The 19,798-nt window shown below is 58.3% G+C and overlaps 2 protein-coding genes across 4 annotated transcripts in view; one reads left to right on the plus strand and one right to left on the minus strand.

The window, feature by feature from the left end:
- Window positions 1-6,372, plus strand: part of SCAP (SREBF chaperone) — an 88,480-nt gene extending 82,108 nt beyond the window's left edge. The window contains exons 12-23 of one of the 3 annotated variants that reach the window (XM_082847246.1): window positions 10-228; window positions 954-1,330; window positions 1,870-2,058; window positions 2,145-2,346; window positions 2,435-2,550; window positions 2,633-3,158; window positions 3,237-3,322; window positions 4,881-4,963; window positions 5,070-5,236; window positions 5,418-5,498; window positions 5,688-5,894; window positions 5,977-6,372. In XM_082847246.1, the coding sequence (XP_082703372.1) occupies window positions 10-228; window positions 954-1,330; window positions 1,870-2,058; window positions 2,145-2,346; window positions 2,435-2,550; window positions 2,633-3,158; window positions 3,237-3,322; window positions 4,881-4,963; window positions 5,070-5,236; window positions 5,418-5,498; window positions 5,688-5,894; window positions 5,977-6,222 (2,499 nt within the window). In that variant the 3' untranslated portion in view covers window positions 6,223-6,372. Of the gene's footprint in view, window positions 1-9; window positions 229-953; window positions 1,331-1,869; window positions 2,059-2,144; window positions 2,347-2,434; window positions 2,551-2,632; window positions 3,323-4,880; window positions 4,964-5,069; window positions 5,237-5,417; window positions 5,499-5,687; window positions 5,895-5,976 lie in introns of all 3 variants that reach the window. The other 2 variants (XM_082847247.1, XM_082847245.1) reach the window with 2 other exon arrangements.
- Window positions 6,373-6,709: 337 nt separating this feature from the next.
- Window positions 6,710-19,798, minus strand: part of PTPN23 (protein tyrosine phosphatase non-receptor type 23) — a 41,395-nt gene continuing 28,306 nt past the window's right edge. The window contains exons 3-25 of the mRNA XM_082847274.1: window positions 15,346-15,473; window positions 15,032-15,108; window positions 14,365-14,414; window positions 14,080-14,211; window positions 13,757-13,837; window positions 13,531-13,662; window positions 13,399-13,446; window positions 12,921-12,977; window positions 12,735-12,793; window positions 12,474-12,553; window positions 12,245-12,359; window positions 12,085-12,150; window positions 11,568-11,713; window positions 10,949-11,260; window positions 10,714-10,868; window positions 10,461-10,612; window positions 10,194-10,373; window positions 8,355-10,095; window positions 8,094-8,278; window positions 7,896-8,000; window positions 7,682-7,820; window positions 7,481-7,594; window positions 6,710-7,400 (exon numbers count right to left, since the gene is read on the minus strand). Coding sequence (XP_082703400.1) covers window positions 6,921-7,400; window positions 7,481-7,594; window positions 7,682-7,820; window positions 7,896-8,000; window positions 8,094-8,278; window positions 8,355-10,095; window positions 10,194-10,373; window positions 10,461-10,612; window positions 10,714-10,868; window positions 10,949-11,260; window positions 11,568-11,713; window positions 12,085-12,150; window positions 12,245-12,359; window positions 12,474-12,553; window positions 12,735-12,793; window positions 12,921-12,977; window positions 13,399-13,446; window positions 13,531-13,662; window positions 13,757-13,837; window positions 14,080-14,211; window positions 14,365-14,414; window positions 15,032-15,108; window positions 15,346-15,473 — 4,734 coding nt within the window. The 3' untranslated portion in view covers window positions 6,710-6,920. The remainder of the gene's footprint in view (window positions 7,401-7,480; window positions 7,595-7,681; window positions 7,821-7,895; window positions 8,001-8,093; window positions 8,279-8,354; window positions 10,096-10,193; window positions 10,374-10,460; window positions 10,613-10,713; window positions 10,869-10,948; window positions 11,261-11,567; window positions 11,714-12,084; window positions 12,151-12,244; window positions 12,360-12,473; window positions 12,554-12,734; window positions 12,794-12,920; window positions 12,978-13,398; window positions 13,447-13,530; window positions 13,663-13,756; window positions 13,838-14,079; window positions 14,212-14,364; window positions 14,415-15,031; window positions 15,109-15,345; window positions 15,474-19,798) is intronic.

Consider the following 19,798-nt stretch of genomic DNA (forward strand, 5'->3'; position numbering starts at 1 on the left):
CCCCAACAGCTAGCGGACCTGAACAAGCGGCTGCCTCCTGAGGCCTGCCTGCCCCCAGCTAAGCCAGCGGGGCGGCCAGCACGCTTCGAGCGGCAGCTGGCTGTGCGGCCGTCCACACCCCACACCATCACACTGCAACCGTCCTCCTTCCGAAACCTGCGGCTCCCCAAGAGGCTGCGTGTCGTCTACTTCCTGGCCCGAACCCGCCTGGCACAGCGCCTCATCATGGTACCTGCCACCCCTGCCCGAGGGCCAGCGCTCAAGTCCCTCTTGCATTTTGCATTTGCCTTGGAGGTGGGGGGTGCCCCTCAGGCCTTCATGGCCTCTTGAAGCCTGGCTTTGGGAAGCCACCCACTCTGCCCTCCTGCCCAGACCCTGGTGGTTTCTGGGGTGATAAGCCTATCTTTGGAGAGGTAGCCGAGGTTGGCAGGGAGAGGAGTCGTCTCCCCAGGGTGACCCAGGACGGGGTGCTCTGGGATGGAGCCACCATCGTTGCCTGAGTCAGGGTTCACTGTGCAGGCATCAGAAAATGCTGGGCTGGGCAGAGGGGAGAAGGAGCAGGGCTGGCCTCTGGTCAGTGGGCCTCTCCTAAGGAGTTGAAGTGAGACGGCAGCGAGGCTGAGGCCCTCTGAGGACTAGGACCCGTGGTGTCCGTGGAGCAGGTCATGCAGCTGGTCCCTCTGGCCATGCTGACCATGGGAAAGGTAGCAGCTTTCTGGCCCAAGCTGAGATGGGGTTTGGAGATGGGAAAGTTCTGTAACAAACCTAAGGGTGCACCTCTGTTTCCAGGCCAGGAGTCCCAAACCCCGACCATGGAAAGGGAACTAGGTCCCTCTGGGGGGCAGTTGGCCCCCAGTCATAGTGGGAGGACTTGGGAAGGCAGGAGGGTAGGACAGGTTGGGGCTGTCCGTTCCTCCCAGAGGTCCTGCTGAGCACCCGATGCCCCACTGCAGGCTGGCACCGTTGTCTGGATTGGCATCCTGGTGTACACAGACCCAGCAGGGCTGCGCACATACCTCACTGCCCAGGTGACAGAGCAGAGCCCTCTGGGCGAGGGCGCCCTGGCTTCCATGCCTGTGCCTAGTGGTGTGCTGCCTGCCAGCCACCCGGACCCCGCCTTCTCCATCTTCCCACCTGGTGCCTCTAAGTTACCCGAGAACCAGACATTGCCAGGGGAGCTGCCCGAGCCTGGGGCTCCAGCTGAGGGCATCCATGATAGCCCAGCCCCAGAGGTAACCTGGGGGACTGAGGATGAGGAACTTTGGAGGAAGTTGTCCTTCCGCCACTGGCCAACGCTCTTCAGCTACTACAACATCACACTGGCCAAGAGGTGAGTTGGGCTGTGCCAGGTTCCACCTCCCCACCTGGTGATGTCAGCTCACTGTCCCCAGAGCATCCCTTCCCTTTAGGAGGGAGACCCTCTGGTTTGAATTCTGCATTTCCTTTCAAATAAACACCCCTAAGGTTGTGAAGTAGGAGCCAAGGCTCCAAGCATCCACAACCTAAGAGTAGCCCGGGGCCCTGCTCTGGGGAGTCATAGGTTGCTGTCAGCCACTTGGCCAGAATGAGATGCACCTCACTCACTTCCACCCACTCTGAGCCACAATGGGTGACAGACATGGCAGTGATGGCTTGGCTGCCGGTTTCTGTGACAGAGCAAGGTTGGGGTGCCAGAGCTGAGCTGGGGAGGGACGTTACCTCTGCTGCCCCAGCCCATGCTGGGAAGACTGTCCTGAGAGGGTGTTCTTGGAGCCTGGCAGGTTGAGCTGAGTCCCGTGTGAAGAGCAGAGAGGGGGACTGGGGCAGCAGCAGGAGGGGGGGTCCCTTCCGAGGGCATCTCTGCTGAGGCTGCCCGCTGCCCGGCCCCAGGTACATCAGCCTGCTGCCTGTCATCCCAGTCACGCTCCGCCTGAACCCGAGGGAGGCCCTGGAGGGGCGGCACCCTCAGGACGGCCGCAGTGCCTGGCCCCCGCCGCGGCCTGGGCAGGGTGGGCTCTGGGAGGCCGGCCCCAAGGGGCCAGGCACGGCGCAGGCGCACAGAGACATCACCCTGTACAAGTAAGGCCCACAAGGGAGGGGGGCAGCTGGCAGGGATGGGGTGGGGGGGGGATGGGGCACGCCTCACCAGGCTCCGCCCGGCGCAGGGTGGCAGCACTCGGCTTGGCCTCGGGCATCGTCCTCGTGCTGCTGCTGCTCTGCCTATACCGCGTGCTCTGCCCTCGCAACTACGGGCAACCCGGCTCGGGGCCCGGGCGGCGGCGGCGTGGGGAGCTGCCCTGTGATGACTACGGCTACGCGCCACCCGAGACAGAGATTGTGCCCCTGGTGCTGCGCGGGCACCTCATGGTGAGCACGGGCGGGAGCTGGGGGCGCCTGAGGCCTGGGCCGCGCAGACACCAGCGCCCGTGCCCATGTCCATGCTGTGCTCCCGCAGGACATCGAGTGTCTGGCCAGTGACGGGATGCTGCTGGTGAGCTGTTGCCTGGCAGGCCACGTGTGTGTGTGGGACGCGCAGACTGGAGACTGCCTCACTCGCATCCCACACCCGGGGTAGGTACCCCCCCACCTCCCACCCATGCCCTGCCCTGCATCTGTGCCCCACTGTCCTCACCCCACCCTCCCCACCCCCCAGCAGGCAGCGCCAGGACAGTGGTGTTGGCAGCGTGTTGGAGGCTCAGGAGAGCTGGGAACGGCTGTCGGACGGTGGGAAGGGTGGCCCAGAGGAGCCTGGGGACAGTCCTCCACTACGGCATCGTCCCCGGGGCCCTCCGCCAACTTCCCTCTTTGGGGACCAGCCGGACCTCACCTGCTTGATCGACACCAACTTCTCAGCGCAGCCACAGCTCCTAGAGCCCGCTCAGCCCGAGCCCCGGTACCGGGCGGGCTGCCGCCGTGCTCAGGCCTCCCCAGGCTATGACTTCAGCCACCTGGTGCAGCGACTGTACCAGGAGGAGGGAATGGCTCCCGTCCACACACCAGCCCTGCGCCCACCCTCGCCCGGGCCCACGCTGCCCCAGGCCCCTGAGGACGAGGGGGGCTTTCCTCCTGAGAAGGGCTCCCCTTCCCTCGCCTGGGCCCCCAGCGCAGATGGCTCCATCTGGAGCCTGGAGCTTCAGGGCAGCCTCATCGTGGTGGGGCGGAGCAGTGGCCGGCTGGAGGTGGGCAGAGGGGACGTCTGTGCAGGGGGTTTGTGGGCCCTCCTAGCTCGCAGGTGCTCACAGCCTCTGGGCCTGCAGGTGTGGGACGCCATCGAGGGCACTCTGCGCTGCAGCAGCGAGGAGGTCTCCTCGGGCATCACGGCCCTCGTCTTCCTGGACAAAAGGTGCGAGTGCTAGCTAGGATGCCTGCCTCAACCCTAGACAGCCCAGCACACTGTGAGGTTTGAGCCCTGCTTCCCCTTCACTGGTGTGTGACTTGACTTCCCTACTCGGTGCCAAGCCCCACACCTGTGAACAGCAGGTAGTCCACCTCAGTGGGAGGGTGACAGCTCCAAGAGTTAACAGGTAGGAAGCACTTAGAATAGGGCCTGGCACACGGAGAGTGAGCAGTTCTCCTCACCCTTCTGAAGTCAAAGTTGCTCTAGGTAGCCTGTCAATACTGACCTTTCTAGGTATCCTGGGTTTTCAGTTCCAGAAAAATGCATTTTCAGAAGAACCGTCTTTTCTTCCCCTTTGATGCTGGACACTGTCCTCGCCTCCCTCCTCAGCACGGCTGTTGGCTGGGTGTTCCCAGGGCTCGATCACACACTCCCTGGGAGAGGAGGATTCCCGGCTTCTCAGGCTTGAGCTCCCACCTCTGGGCTGAGAAACCTGGGCCTCACCCATGACTAGGTGCCTTTGCTGAACGCTTCACCTGCCTGACCCATGCTGGCTCTTCCTTGCAGGGTCCCTGACCGCTTGTGGCCCCACCGTCTAAGCTAAAGCTGGAGCCTCATTTTCTCGGGGTGGGGATACCCCTTGCTCTTACCTCTCAGTTTCTGTTGGCTGCTGCTGTCATTCCTGCCATTGCCAGGCTTCTTGCTCAGGCCTTACTTAGCTAACATCCTACCCTGCAGTCTGGCCAAGTTCACTGGGTTCTCCACGCTTGGAAATTGTCCCCTGCTGTGTTTTTTTTTTTTTTTTTTTTTTTTTTGAATTTTAGGGAAAGCCCACATGTCTCAGCTCAACCCCCAAAGTTCCATGGTCTCTCCCTCCACCCCTGTGCTGTGCCTTCCCCATCTCTGCCATAGATCCTTCAGATTATGGGCAGAGGTGAAGATGTGCATTGCCCTTTGCTGGAGTAAGATTTTGAACCCCACTCACTTCAAAGCTTTGGGGCCACAGGGCAAATGTCTCCATCTCTGCCCATCATCCTGTGCCTAGGAATCAGGGGCAGTGGAGAATAATCTTTGTGGAAAAAAGAAATGGAGCAGGTGGTGCTGGGGTCGAAGCTGCTTTTCTGTGATGGAGACAGCAACACCTTCTGTGGCTGTAAAACATAGGCCCCACCTTACGTCCTACTTCTCTTCCCCTGAAGCCTTTCCTTTAGCTCCAGGCTGTGGAGGGGGACTGCCTATACCCCTTGTTTGTTTTTAATTTCCAGTCTTACATGATGTTCCCCAGGTACCGCTTTACACATACTAGCTCATTTACTCCTCATGACCACGCTGTGAGGTGGGTACAGTTGTTCCCATTTCACAGATGAAGACTCTGAGGCACAGAGGTTAATAATTGGAGTTGCAACCTGGTCCCCAGCACCTGTGCTTCCCTCTTGGCCACGGTCCCTCATGGCTCCACTGTTCCCAGAACCAGTGGGACGGGCCTGTCAAGGGCCCGCGGTGCTCAGCCCCAAAGCTGGGGGCTCTGAGGGAGAGCCACCTGACAGCCGCTCTTCTCTTCCAGGATTGTGGCTGCCCGGCTCAACGGTTCCCTTGATTTCTTCTCCTTGGAGACTCACACTGCCCTCAGCCCCCTGCAGTTCCGAGGTCAGGGGACCTGGGCTGGGCTGGTGCCTGCACCTGGTGGGTGGAGCAGAGGGGCTGCCTGCAGGGTGTCTTCTCGGAGATCCCTCACTTGGCCTGTTATCCCCAGGGGCCCCGGGGCGGGGCAGTTCCCCCACATCCCCTATGTACAGCAGCAGTGATGCAGTGGCCTGTCACCTGACCCACACGGTGCCCTGTGCACACCAGAAGCCCATCACAGCCCTGAAGGCAGCTGCCGGGCGCCTCGTGACTGGGAGCCAGGACCACACACTGAGAGTAAGTGTTGGCACCATCTCTTGGGCACTGGGGTGGCCCAACACAGGGGGTGGGGAGCACATGGGGTCAGTCAGGGAGTGGCTGGAGGTGTCCTGGATGAACTGTGGAAGGGAATTCCTGGCCAAAGTGTGATTTGGAAAATCCCAGAGAGACCAGAATCTGATACCTGTTCCTGCCCCAGGTGTATCGTCTGGAGGACTCATGCTGCCTCTTTACCCTGCAAGGCCACTCAGGGGCCATCACGACTGTGTACATTGACCAGGTGAGGGCCGTGGGCGGGGTGCGGGGTACCAAGCCAGGCCCATAGCCCTTGTTTCTAACTCCTGGGAGCTGGTCCCCAAGGGCCTCTGTGAAGCAGAGTGAGGGCTCCCACCCACCAGGGCACTAAGCCACCCTTGTGGACAGAGGTGTTTCACCACAGTGACCAGCTCTCCTGTGCCTGTTCCCTTAGACCATGGTGCTGGCCAGTGGAGGACAAGATGGGGCCATCTGCCTGTGGGATGTGCTGACGGGCAGCCGGGTCAGCCACATGTTCGCTCACCGTGGGGATGTCACCTCCCTCACCTGTACCACCTCCTGTGTCATCAGCAGTGGCCTAGATGACCTCATCAGCATCTGGGACCGCAGCACAGCCATCAGGCTCTACTCCATTCAGCAGGTAGGCATGTTGGGGGCCACGGGATTCTCGGTATTTTAGGGAAGGATTCAAGACACCGAGCCTGTCCTGTCCTTGCCTCCAGGACCTGGGCTGTGGTGCAAGCTTGGGTGTCATCTCAGACAACCTGCTGGTGACCGGCGGCCAGGGCTGTGTTTCCTTTTGGGACCTAAACTACGGGGACCTGTTACAGACAGTCTACCTGGGGAAGAACAGTGAGGCCCAGCCGGCCCGCCAGATCCTGGTGCTGGACAATGCTGCCATTGTCTGCAACTTTGGCAGCGAGCTCAGCCTAGTATACGTGCCCTCTGTGCTGGAGAAGCTGGACTGAGGGTGGGCCTCCCTGCCCGTCTGGCTGGGGTGCTCTGTGGGGCAATGTGCTGGACCTGGACTGGGGGAAGAGCTGAATCTTTGGGAAGCTGCCTCTGAACTGTCCTGTCCTGCCTCATGACTGTAATATTAAACTTTTTTTTAAAAATCACATCAGCCAGGGGCTTTGTGAGCCACTTGCGTCTTCCCCTGGATGAGCTCTGGCATCATTTACACCCTCCCGGTGCCTAAAGTGCAGCACTTGGTTAGACCTTTCTCAGCTCAGAGCAGCTCCTGCCAGAAGCCATACAGGTCAGAGGAAGAGTTTACAGGCTGGGGAAGTTTAGCAAGCCAGCTCTAGAGGCCATCTTGCCTAACCACTTCAGAGGTGTGGAAACCAAGGTGACCCCCTCCACCTCCACACTCGCTAAAGGTGGTGCTGCTGGGGCCCAGCCCCCCACCTCCCGGGGAGCAGCGTTCAGCAGAGACACTGGCCACAGAACAGGTTTGTTTATTCAACAGCAAAGAGCTGAAAATGTCAGGTCCCACAAAGGAGCAGAACCTGACCCAAGACCCGTGATTCATCTCTACCCTGTAGAGCTGTGGGCTGGGCCAGGCAGGGCTGAAGGCAGCAGGAATGGGAGTAAGACTAGGCCCCACCTCAAGAGGGGCAGACTGGCATGGGAGACAACGTAGTAGTGCAAGGCAGGCAAACCCTGTTCAGGTCTTGTTGAGTGTCCAGAGTGGATCCAGAAGGCTGAGGGGGTCATCAGTGGGCCGGGCAGCCCGCAGACCCTGCCCGTTATGGGCCTGCAGAAAGTTCTGCTTGCTCATCCGCTGCTTTCCCCTCAAGGAGCTGTCCAGAGAGAAGGCCTCAGGAGTTAGGGAGGCCAGCAGCTCCAGGGAGGAGGGGGGGGGCCCCAGGCTGGGGACCTCAGGTACCGGCTGCTCCTCCTCAGGCGGAGGGGCCTCAGGCAGGGGTGAAGAGAGAGGGGGTGGGGAGGAGGATGGGAGCTGGGTGGACTCTGGGAGGCTGGGTGGCGGCAGGCCTGGGGGCTCTACAGGGCCTGGCAGGCCGGCAGCCGGGAAATCCAAGCCCCCGGGAGGCCGGATGCTGAGCTTGGCGATAGTGGCCTGGATGGAGCTGATGGGCACATCCCCACCGAGAACCAGGTCCTGGGAGTCCTGAGGAAGGTGATTCTGAGGAGACAAGAGTGGGTGAAGATGGAGTCCACGAGGCAGTGTCAGTCCCAGCAGCCCCCAGGGGCTCCCTCCCTCACCTTCTGTGTGACACTGGTGCCAGCCGAGGGCTTGCACGGAAGGGGCATGCCGTGGCGCTGCAGGACCTGCTCCACGTGTTTCACCACCGCCTCATGGCAGAACCTGAGATGCAGCTGCAGGGGCGCATTGGGCCTGGTCAGCCGGGCAGGGCCCGTCACCCAGGATGGAGGGCCCATCCCAGCTCCCGCCTGGGCCCTCACCTTCTCCTGCAGCATGTGTTTCCTCTGCTGCCGCATGCGCCGCACCAGCTGAGGCAGCTCAGGGATCCCACTTCCAGCCTCCACCTCCTGCACAGCCGCGTAGAGCAGCGCGAAGGCTCCGGTGCGGCCCACCCCGGAGCTGCGGCAGGAAGGGGCTGTGAGGCCAGCCCAGGAGCCCCCAGAGAAGGGCCGCTCGGGAGCTACCCACACCTACCTGCAGTGGACGACGACAGGCGTGTGCAGGGGGCGCTGATGCAGGTAATGAGCGTGTACCTCCTGGATGAAGTGCAGCAGATTGCTGGGGCTGTCCGGCAGGCCTCTGCAGGGTGGGGTGGCGTCTCTGAGTCAGACCTGCTCCAAGGCCGCACCACCCTCCCAGCCCCCCAACCACCGCCCAGGGCAGCAGACGCACAACTCTGGCCATGTGGGGAAGTGGAGGTGCACGAGCGAGCGCTTGAGGCTCTGGTCCCGGAACTGCAGGCTCAGCACCCGCTCCACATGGGTCTCGGTGGTGCGAACACTGCTCAGGGCCAAGCTCAGGGCACCGTGCACCACGGGCTGGCCCCTCTCGGTAGGGAAGTAGCGAGCCACCTTTTGCTGAAGGACAAACAGGGCAGTTAGGGCTGGTTTTCCAGTTTCCCTTCTGGGCACCCACCCAACCTCTCCCTCTCACCTTTTCCATCTCGGCCTCAGACACGAGCATGACAATGACTGACACTTTCTGCTCATGCACCATGAGCCAGAAGTCGGCAGCTGTGCCAGGCAGGGGGGCCTGGGTGGCCACCAAAGGTGGGCAGTACGGTGAGAGCCCCTCCACGCGGCTGGCGTTGATGTAGTCGTCCTTGCCTGAGCGCAGCACCACACGGTTGCTGTCGTAGGGCATGACATCCTGGTGCCGGTTCTTCAGTGAGTAGCAGCGGGCGATGGCAATGGAACGGCCACGGGCATCGTGCTCCTGTGCGTCTTGTAGCTCCCGCCAGATAGCGTCCAGAGCCCCTGCATCGCCCAGCTGGCCCCGAAAGGCCTCCAGCTCCTGCTGCAACTGCTGCAGCCTCTCCGGGTGCTCATAGGGGTCCTGCTCGATCAGCCGCAGGGCCTGTGGCCGCCGGCCCTCAGCCGCATCCACCTTAGTAGGCTGCAGCAGGGGCTGCCCACCCCCAGGAGGCTGAGCGCCTCCATGCTGACTCTCAGGGCTGGAGGAGAGCAGATCTGCACTCGCAGCGCCTCGGCGCAGACACACGGCTGGCTCTGCTGCAGGGGGCCGAGGAGGGACGGGGCCGGGCCCCGGTGATGGGGCAGGCGAAGGCACCAGGTGGGGAGTGGGGGCGGGCTGGCTGGCAGGCGGAGGGCCTCGAAGGGAGAGTGCGGGGGCCTGGGGGCCCAGGGGTCTGGGGGAAGGGGCAGGACCATATGCCAGGGTGGGATGGGGAGGCTGAGGGGGCCCAGGGCTGGGGAAAGGCAGCACCCCTGAGTGGGGGGGCAGAGGATCCTGAGAGGGGCCTGGGTAGAGCTGGGTATGCAGGGTGGGCGGTGGCTGCCCCAGGACACCAGGCTGAGGAGCAAAGGGATAGGGGGTCTGTGGGGGTACCAGTCCTGAAGGCTGGGGTGGGAAGAGGTGCGGATGCTGGAGTGGAAGGGGCTGCTGGGGAGGCTGGGGCCCAAACACTGCTCGTGTGGGATGAGGCTGGGGCCCAGTCCTCGGGGCTGAAAAACCTGTGGGCATCCCAGGAGAAAAGTGGTGCTGGGCTGGGGGAGCTGCGAGGGGTGGCTTGGCCCCCATCGGGTAGGTGTAGGGCACGGGCAGTGGCTGGGGGGGCGGCCCCGGAAAGCGGGGCCGGGGAGGAGCAGGGGCAGGGTTTGGCCGTGGTGCCGTGTGGCTGGAGATGGGGGCCTGGACGCTATCTACTGTGGTGGTGGCTGGCCGAATCCCCACGGCCAACTCAGGGCCCGAGAACTGGGGAGGTGGGGCTGAGGGCAGGCCTGCAACTGGTGGGGTGGGCCCGGGCCCCACCCCACCATAGGGACTGCTCACCATGCCATGCTGTGGCGAGGATCGCGGCACGAGGCCCAGCTCTGGTGTGTAGGCCCCGGCTGTGTAGAGAGCAGGTCCAGGTGCCATGGCCACCACAGGGTGCCCTAGGGCCTGGGGGCCCCTGGGCTGCAACATCTGGGCGGGACCCGAGTAGGTACCCGGCGGTAAGGCGCCTGAAAGATAGTGGGGTCCTGGGCCTGCAGAGCTGGGGAAGGGGCCGGGCGGGAAGTGGAGTGGGACAGCAGCCCCCAGGAAGGTGTCGGGGGGCAGGCTGCGCAGCTCCTCAGGCAGGTCCCCGGCCTCCACTGGCTCGCCCTCCTCCCTGCGGGGCAGCAGCGGCTTTGGGGCCGTGGGCCGTGGTGGCGGCTTCTTCTTCAGCTCCCTGTAGGATGAGGTAGGGAAGAAGCGGAGCCACACCATCCCCTCAGCCCGACCTCGGTCTCGGCTGCAGCCGCACCCCGGCCCCGGGGCCACACTCACCTGTCCAGGAGCTGCTGCCGGGCTGCCTCGCGGGCCTGGCAGGTGGACTGTGCCCGTTCGAGGAGAGCAGCCACCTTGCTCTCCAGGTCTGCATAGAAGTCCTTGCCCTCCTGGGACTTCTTCATCAGGTCCTCATAGGCTTCATAGGAGGCCACCAGGGTCTGCAGCGTGGAGTTCCACCTGGCGGGCAGAAGGGCCGGCAGGAGGTGAGTAACTGGAGCCCAGCTCTGGGCAGGACTGGGTAGAGGCACAGGGCCAGACACTGACTTTTGGTCCAGTTCACTGAGCACCCGCCGCACAGATGCGTACTGCACGTTGGCCTCTGTCAGTGCCCGGAGAATGTTGTCCTGGGCGGCCAGGTTCTGCTCCAGGTACACCCTCAGCTGATCATACTTCTTCAGCTGCTCCTCAAACAGCTTCTAAGGGAGTGTGTTGGGGGGTGGAGGACAGACACTCAGGGCCTCACCACCTAAGGGTGGAGCCTAGAGTCAGCCCCTGCATACTGCTCACCCAGCCCCACCTTTATCTCTGAGTGGTCTGTGGTAACCAGTGACGCTGTGATGTCATCCTTCTGGATAAGCTCACGCAGCTGCTGCTCCAGGGACACACGCTGGTCCCGCATCTCCTGCACCTTGGCCAGGATGCGCTTCAGGTTCTGCAGCACTGCCTTGTCCTCTGGGAGCGGCAGTGGTCAGTGAGGCTGGAGAAAACCCCAGCGCCAAGCCTCTCTCCATGGGGACAGGAAGGGGGCTCACCTGGGGTGAGGGCTGGCGTGGGCAGGGCAGCCCGGACCTGGTCCAGAGGCCCACTGAGCAGGCGCAGGTTGCCAACATGCAGATTCATGGCACGGTGCAGCTCGCTGTTGGTGAAGGAGGCCTTCTCATGGACCTCCATGTACTTGGCCCATTCTCGCCTCACCTCTGCCAGCTCGGCCTTGGAGACAGCCGTGCTGGCCCCAGCCTGACTCACTGCCTCCTGCATCTTCTGCTCTAGCAGCTCATCCTCCTCCAGCAGGTCCCTGATGTCCTTCAGGGAGGCCTCCACATCCGTGAACACACCTGACAGCACTGGGGGCATGTTTAGAGGAGGCGGGGTCAGCTCCTGTGGCGGGCAGACCAGGCATCCAATCTGGCCCATCCCCCAGGAGACAGAACCGCCCCCTCAGTCAGGCTTGTGTGCAGCCCAGTGCTGGCTGAGCAGGGCAGACAGAGGGCACACGGTGCGGTAGTTCACTGAAGTGTGCAGCGGGTGCTCTGACAGGTGCTGGGAGAGGTGAAAACCTCTATCTTCGGTCAACAAGGGACACAGAGAAGGCCGCAGCAGATGACTCCCACGTTCCCGCCCTCCACCTGCTTGCTTTTCCTCCTCACTCACCTTGCATGGACTGGACGAGGTTCCTGACAGTGTCGGGCCGGACGCTGAGAGCCGCACACTTCTCCATGAGCTGGGGTGGGATGTGGCTGTAGGCATCAAGGTTGTCCACTGTCTCAGGATCCAGCTGCATTGAATCCATGAACTGGCTGTTGAGGGGCAACGGGACCAGGTGGGTGCTGGCTCAACCCCTCAGCTACACAAGAAGCCCACTAGGGCAAGCTCCCACCACTGAAGCAAGGTCTGAGGTCCTAGCAGACAACAAATCAGCATCCCAACTCCCACCACAGAACATGCCCAGGGCACTGCTGAAAACAGTGGGACATCCTCCTCTCAAGATGCATGACTCTCAACTTACAAATCTAGCATACAAGACCCTGGGCAGGGAGGGCGCAGCCAGGAGGCCTGCTGGTGCCAACAGACCTTTCATTTACTCCTCTCCCTGTCGCAGGCAGCACTGGGGACCCCACAGAGGTCTGGTGTGTACCCTCCATGCCTCCCACCCAAGCCCTGCACTCACTCCAGGACCTCATTCTTGTCCTCAATCTTGGCCATCATCTCCCGAAGCAGCTTGGCCTTCTCCTCACTGCAGGAGAAGTGACAGCAATTTGCTGGAAGCCCATGTCTGTTGAGATATTCCAACCCGCCCTGGGCTAATAGGGCCTGCCTATCCTGCCCACCTGTACAGCGACGAGGCTTCATGGGCAGCCATGGGTACCAGTTTGGTGAAGATGTCAGGGCCCGTAACAGCTGGGTCTGTGGGGTTCACTGGTAAGGGCTTCACCAAGGGGGCACCTGGGAGGGGTGAGGAAGAATCGTGGAGACCAGGCCCACTCGAACCTCGACTGCCTCTCTTCTGTCCCATCTTCATCCCCTACCCCGATCCTCGGCTTCCCCTCAGCTTCAGACCTTTTACAGGCTGAAGGGTGTCCAGTGCTGGGACAGCCTCGTGGTAGATGAAATCATTGTCCTTCTTGGCAGAATTGTATCTGGGGGTCAGGAGAAGGAGGAATGGGGAGTCTTGAGTGATCACCAGGGATCCAGGACCTAGCCTCCCACATGGGCCACTACTCTCTGGCCCTGGTGGCTTCCTCCCAACGATGCAGGCGAAAGGCCAAGACCCTTCCTAACAAGAAGGAACCAGGGCCACCCCGAACCCCAGAAACTCACTTTCCCCCAATGACGTCCATAGTGAAGCGAAGTGCATCTTGCACAGTGTCAGGCTGGCCCTGTAGGGTAGGGATGGGGGTGCTCAGTGCCAACCACAGCCAGTGCCAGGACACCCCTCAGCCCCAGCAGGCTTGCTCCTTGTCTTCCCAGGCTCCGAGGGGCAGCCAGGCTCTTCCTCATCTTTACCTTGGCCAGCTTGATGGCTTCATTGAGCTTGTCCAGGGCACTCTGGAAGTACGCAACCTGCGGAGGACAGAGACCAGTCCGTCCTTCCCTGCTTGGACCCTACTCCTTCTGCCACCCCAACCCCTACCAAGCCTGTCTGGCCATCAGGTGACCCATCAGAAGACAAGGAGCTGAGGAGGTAGACACGCGCCAGCCCAGCCAACAGCACCACGCTTAGCGTCTACCTTCCAGCTCCACCCCACAGCCTACATCTCCCACCAACCATCCCCTGAGGGGAGCCTGCTGCGCCTCCTCCGTCCCCTGGGGATGAAGGCTGCACAGATGGGACAACGCATGACGAACACCAGGTCTACAGCGGTGGGGGGGAGGGGGGCAGCCAGGGATGTGGGGGTGAGAGACAGAAGAAGGGTCCCCACGGGGATCTGACTAACAAGGCTGGGACCAGTCCAGAGTCCCCTCCTCGCCACGGCTCACTCACCCGCTCTCCGAACTTCTGCTGCTCCTCAGCCTGCTTCCCCATGTGCAACTGGGAAAGAAGAGATGTCACTACTTACTTCCTGAGCTACGGCAACTCAGCCCAGCCCAGCCCTGGTGGCCACGGTGCCCTCACATGAGCCACAGCCGCAAAGTAGTAGATCTTCATCTGTACCAGCTTCTTCCAGTCCTTCTGGATCCGGCCCAGCAGTGAGGCGGTATCGGGGTTCTCCAAGGCCCGGCACGCCTCCTTGTAGTAATCCACCACCTAGAAGCCAGGACAGGGCTATAGTTGGGGACCGGGAGTAAACCAAAAGCCTGGCATCAGTCCCTTGTGGGCCACCGTCGATCCCTGTCCCTACCTGTGCACTGATGCGAGCCACCAGAAAGCTCTTCCTGTTGTCCAACATGGACTTCTCCAGAAGGCACTCCTGAGCCTGGCCCTGGAAGAGCAGATGGAGATGCACTCCATTCCTCACCGGCACAGACCATACGGATGCCCTCTCCGCCCAGCCTCCCGCACTCCAAGCAGCACAGCCCTGCTCCTGATCCACCTGGGGCTCAAAAGATCAAAGCCCAGGCCTCTGCTTGTCCCTCACTGCCATGTGCACAGGACCGCTAGGATCCAGCCCTAACCGTGCCCGGCCCTGAATTCAACTCAGCCCCAACAAGGGCATCTCCTCACCAGCATGAGGTTGACATTGAGAGTGAGGATCTGCCGGCTCATGTCAACGCTGTAGGCATGAGGGAAGTGCTCACGCAGGTAGGCAAAGGCACCTGCTGCGCACTGGAAGTGAGTGCAGGAGACCTTCATGCCCTGGGAGAGAACAGGGGAGGATGCCAGAAGCAGAGCCACAGAGCTGCCTGTGTCCACTCCACGGGGCAGGATTCACACCCTGGAGGCTGACAACACTCAGCACCCCTCCCTGGTTCTGTCCTACGACCCACCCACTGCCCCTACCCTCCTCACCTCCTCAGACATGCGCTTGTCCATGGCCCCCAGCATGGAGTGCAGCGCCCCTAGGGAGGCACAGAACACGGGGTCAGGGCTAGCCTGGGGCTGCTGGTGTCACCCATGATCAGGACAACAGGGGTCTGGGGCAGTTGGTCCAAGGACACCAAAGCTGGAGTAAATGGGGTCTCGGTCTCTGGCTCTGCACCAGGCAGGGATGGGGTGGAAGGGAAGGGGCTCCTGCCATCCACAGCCCTCAGCCTACGAGTCCAGTCTCAGAGCCTCAGGGATTGCCTACACAGGACTCGGGGCTCCCCAGACTGAGGCTGAGCCATCAGGGTTGACGGCAAGGCCAGTCTAGGCCAGCCTTGTTCTCCCGCTGGAAGCAGCCCAAGCCACAAGGGGGGCTGGGATCTGTCCAGTCAGAAAAGAGAGGCCACCCCTCTGGGCCGGAGCACACTAACAACACCATGTGGCAGCCAGCCTAGTAGAGCCTCTCCCCAGCAGGCTGGCTCCCTGTGGGCCAGAAGAGAGGCACCAGCAGAGCTGTGGGAAGGCAGGGGGAGGGTCAGAATCCACGTGTCTTCCTTCCATCAGCCCACTGCCCTTGTGGCCTCCTGCTGAGCTGAGATGGGATGGGCAGGGCTGGGAGGTAGGGCCATGGGGAAGGAGTTAGGTAGCTCACCAAGGTTGTAGAGAATGCAGGCCTGCTCATACTTGATGTCTTCATGGGCCACAGACTTGCCTGAGAAGATCTCAGTCCTGTGGACAGGCCACCCCAGTCATTTCAAGTGAAGGAGCTGGTGAAGTGACCCGCCACCCCCAGTGCGGTGTCGGATGGGAGGGAGGCCTGGGGAGACCACACCAAGCCACTCCCCATGCTGTGGAGCAAGGAAAAGAAAGCGGGGGGGTGGGGGAAGAGGGGCATCCCCACCGACCAGACACCCCTGGGCTGTCCCAGGCAACCTCCAGGCTCCCCCCAGCCCTGCCAGCTCTCACCAGGTGACAGAAACAGCGGCCTCCTGGCCTGAGCCCATGGGGACCCGACTCTGCAGGTAGTGGAGCTGGCCCAGGTACTTGCGGAGGACACTGCAGCCCTCAAAGTCCCGTGGAACACGAACAGCATTCTGGGGGATGGATGGGAGAAGCAGGCCTCCTGTCATTTGGAGTAGAAGACAGGCAGGGCTGTCCACCCACAAATGCCCAGGAAATAATCGGGGCTGGGGGACTGCACAGTCTAAGGGACCCAAAGAAAGCCCGCAGCTACCTGTAGTCATTCAACAACCATCCTACCAGCCAGGACTGTTGGACTGAATCATTCCCACTTTTCCAGGAGGCAGTTTAAAACATGCATTAAAAATTTAAATGTACTTAATGTTTGACCCACAGTTCTGTATCTAAAAATATACAGTAAGAAATCCAGAACAGCAAATGCTTGGATGAGCATGCAAGGATGTTTATCACAACATTAACAGGGCCAAATGCTGGATGCCACCAAAACTTCCATTAAAGAGGATTAAATAAATCACGTCAAGGCTACCCACAAAAGAGAATACTCTGCAGCCATGAAAACTGAAGACAAGGATCTCTACTGATATGTTAAGACGTTCATAACACATTTATTGTTGGGGGGAAAAAAGCATGTAACAGATGAGCAACACAATTTCATTTTTATAAAATCATATGGAAATTGATATCAACTAGGTATATAAACAGAGAGAAAAAAATCTAGACAGTTAAGTGATTATCCCTGGATAGTAGGGTTTAAGTAATTTATCTTATCCTATACATGCATACAGAGACGTATTTGATTCTTTATATTATTTTGCTTATGTATTCTTTTATATGAACAATTTTCAATTTTTATAGTAAGCAATAAAGCTAGTCCCATTTGGGGAAAAAACAAAACAAAGTGAACCCTCTGCTCAAACAAACGGAAGAAGAGACAGTATGCCCTCCAAGAAACAGGCGCACAAAGAGTAGAGGGGCTAGAATCGCTGTGCATACCCTAACCCCACCTGCTGGAGCGACCAGAGAGCCCCACACCAGGGTTCCAGCAGCCGAGGGGCCCAGTAGAGAGCTGCTGGGCACCAGCTAGAAGAAATCCTCTAGGGGACTTCCCTGGTGGTGCAGTGGTTCAGACTCCGCGCTCCCAATGCAGGGGTTGGGGGCACAGGTTCGATCCCTGGTGGGGGAACTAAGATCCTGCATGCTGCTCAGCACACCGTCCCCCCCACCAAAAAAAGAAAAAAAAAACCTCTAGGACAGGACACTCCAGAGCTGGGCTCTGAGCCTTCTGTCTGGGATGCTCAGAAGGGATGCGGATACCCTGTGGGACATCAGAGGAGGAAGAGTCTAGCACTGGTCCACTCAACACCACTTCCCAGCAGTGTCTTGGGGGACCATCTCCCCTCTGGGCCTCAGTCTTCTCTTTCAACAGGAATGCTAAGCTCCCTCTCTGCCCTCTACAATGCCCACTGCAAGGATAAGGCGTGTCACAGCCATACTGCTGAGGTGCCACCTCGAAGGGCCTATCCCACAGGCCAAGGCTTCTCATATAGTCATTCTTATCACTCCCCTCCCCATCATACTTCCACCATAATGAAATGGCACTTAACGTTTTCCATTTTTTAAAGTGGAGCCACATCCTAAGCAGTTAACATCTCTAAAATAATAGGTACGATGTGCTAGCTACACATTTTTAAAATACTAAAGAATATACAAAAAAATTTAAAAATGTTTGTCTTTGTACTTCCTAAAACCATCTTTGGGAAACAATGGAAGCAACCCTCCCTCCAGGTCATGGAGATTCACCTGCACCCTTTAATCCAACCAGGAATGCAGCTGCTTCTTGTCCCACCCTGGCCTGTCACACTCTGAGGAACTGCATGTGGTAGGAGTAGAACAGAACAGGGGAGTCTGAAAACAAGCCCGGCCGCCACACCACACCCACTCCCCCACCCTCCAACAACCCCCTCACCACCTCCGTCAGTTTAATTCCCTGTGATCACAGAACGAAAAATTTATTCCAGAGTAACTGAAAAGTCTTCTTAAAGAATTACTTCAGGGCTTCCCTGGTGGCGCAGTGGTTAAGAATCCGCCTGCCAATGCAGGGGACACGGTTTCGAGCCCTGGCCCGGGAAGATCCCACATGCCGCGGAGCCCATGTGCCACATCTACTGAGCGTGCGCTCTAGAGCCCGAAAGCCACAACTACTGAGCCCACGTGCCACAACTACTGAAGCCCACGTGCCTAGAGCCCATGCTCCGCAACAAGAGAAGCCACCGCAATGAGAAGCCCGCGCACTGCAACAAAGAGTAGCCCCCGCTCACCGTAACTAGAGAAAGCCTGCGCACAGCAACGAAGACCCAACTCAGCCAAAAATTCAATATAAAAATAGATAAATAAATAAAATTTTAAAAAAAGAATTACTTCAGGCCCAGTTTTACAGATGAGGAAACTGAGGCCCAGATCAGAAAAAGAGAATTGCCTACAAATTTCCAGATTATAGCCACCTTCCATTTCCACTGCAAATCAATGAGTTATGGTAAAAGGTTAACTTGACTTATGCTGTCTCTGCTTTCTACATCTCTGTGCTTTCATAAATTTCCTGTAATTCACTAAAAACTGGACCAGTGTTCTAAAACTTCTGTAATAGTTCATTTAGTTACTCTATTTTATTTTCACTTTATACATTGCTGAATCTGGGAGTTTTCTTGATCTGATAATTTTTTTTTCACTGAAATAATTATTATCAGCATTCTATGTAAGAAAGTTTGTTCTGTGGTTTCACTGAAGAAACAGTGACCTAGTCCAACTCCCACACTCTTTCAATGAGTAACTCAAGCCCCAGGAAGGGGAAAGCGACTATCCTGATGTCCTTCTGTGAGCTGTCTGTGCTGGGAATAGCCTCAGATCTGGAGCATTCTTGGGGTTGGCTCTCTCCAGCCCACTGCTCTGTGCAGGCTGCCTGCCCTACACCATGAAGGATCTGCCTCAGAAGAGGCTTTGGAGCTGGGTGACAATGCTCCCTCGAGGGTGTTTTGTGTGCATGTGCACCTGTGTGCACAAAACAATGGTAGTCTGAGGGGTTAAGATTATCTCATTAGTTTTCAAACTCTTCAAACAAAATCTTTTTTTTTTAATTTAATTTATGCGGAGTATTCTGGGAAGGTAGCAGAGTAGGAAGCACCAGAAATCTGTCTCCCCACACAGACAACAAATGCACTGGCAGCATCTGTCTGATGTAACTGTTCTAGAACTCCTGGAGTCTACTGAGGACTTGCAAATGTGCAGAGGAATGTTTGGATAAATTTTGGTGAATTTCAGCCCTTAGCACAATCGCAGCTACCCAGTGCCCATCCCTGTGCAGGCAGCCTTGCATGTGTTCCTGGAGCGGCTTGCGCACACAGCCTGTGGGAGCCAGGGTGGGCAATGAGGACGCTGTCCTCCAAATATCAGGGATCTGCTCTGATCAGGGCTGATCGCGCTGCTTCTGATCTCAGAGGTGCAAAGAGGCGGTGGACACTGTTGTTACACCTCCCCCTGCTGTTGCACTCCCCCTCTGGCTGAAGTGACTTCAAGGGGATTTAAAGCACCAGTGCTTCTCCCCCCTCATCCCTTCATTTTTCTCTTTTTCTCCTTTTGGGAGCCAGATATTGAGGACTATTGGATTCAAAAGCAACCACATATTCAGAGGAAGTTAGACAGTCATCATGCATACCCAGGGGAAGGCAAAGGCTTAAAAAAGACCTGAGAAGACTTTAAGTCCACACCTCAGACTGATTCTTGGCACAGAGACAGCCTACAACACTCCAAACAAACAAACAAACAGCAAACCCTGGGAGAAGGGGAGATTCTGATTTCCAGAGTCACCACAGCATTAGATTCAAATGTCCGGTTTTCAACAACAAAAATACAAGACATATAAAGAAATAGGAAAATGTGACTCATTTAAAGGGACAAAAACAAACAAACTGTTCCTGAAAAAGATGTGATGACAGCTCTACTAGATAAATAACTGTCTTAAAGATACTCAAAGAACTAAAGGAAGATGCGGAAAAAAGTCAAGAAAACGACATAGAGAACAAAATGGGAATATCAACGAGACAGAAAACTTAAAAAGAAACCAAAAAGAAATTCTGAAGCTGAAAAGTACAATAACTGAGTTGAAAAATTCACTAGAGTGATTCAAAGGCAGATTTGAGTAGGTAGATGAAACCATCAGTGAAATCAAAGCTAGGACAATTGAGGGAACTTCCCTGGTGGTCCAGTGGGTAAGACTCTGCGCTCTCAATGCCGGGGGGCCTGGGTTTGATCCCTGGTCGGGGAACTAGATTCTGCATGCAAGCCACAACTAAGAGTTCACATGCCACAACTAAGAAGCCCACATGCCGCAACTAAGAGTCCGCATGCCGCAACTAAGACCTGGCACAGCCTAAATATTTTTTTT

The sequence above is a fragment of the Leucopleurus acutus genome (assembly GCF_964270905.1).
Source record: "Leucopleurus acutus genome assembly, chromosome: 10".
Lineage (NCBI taxonomy): Eukaryota > Metazoa > Chordata > Mammalia > Artiodactyla > Delphinidae > Leucopleurus > Leucopleurus acutus.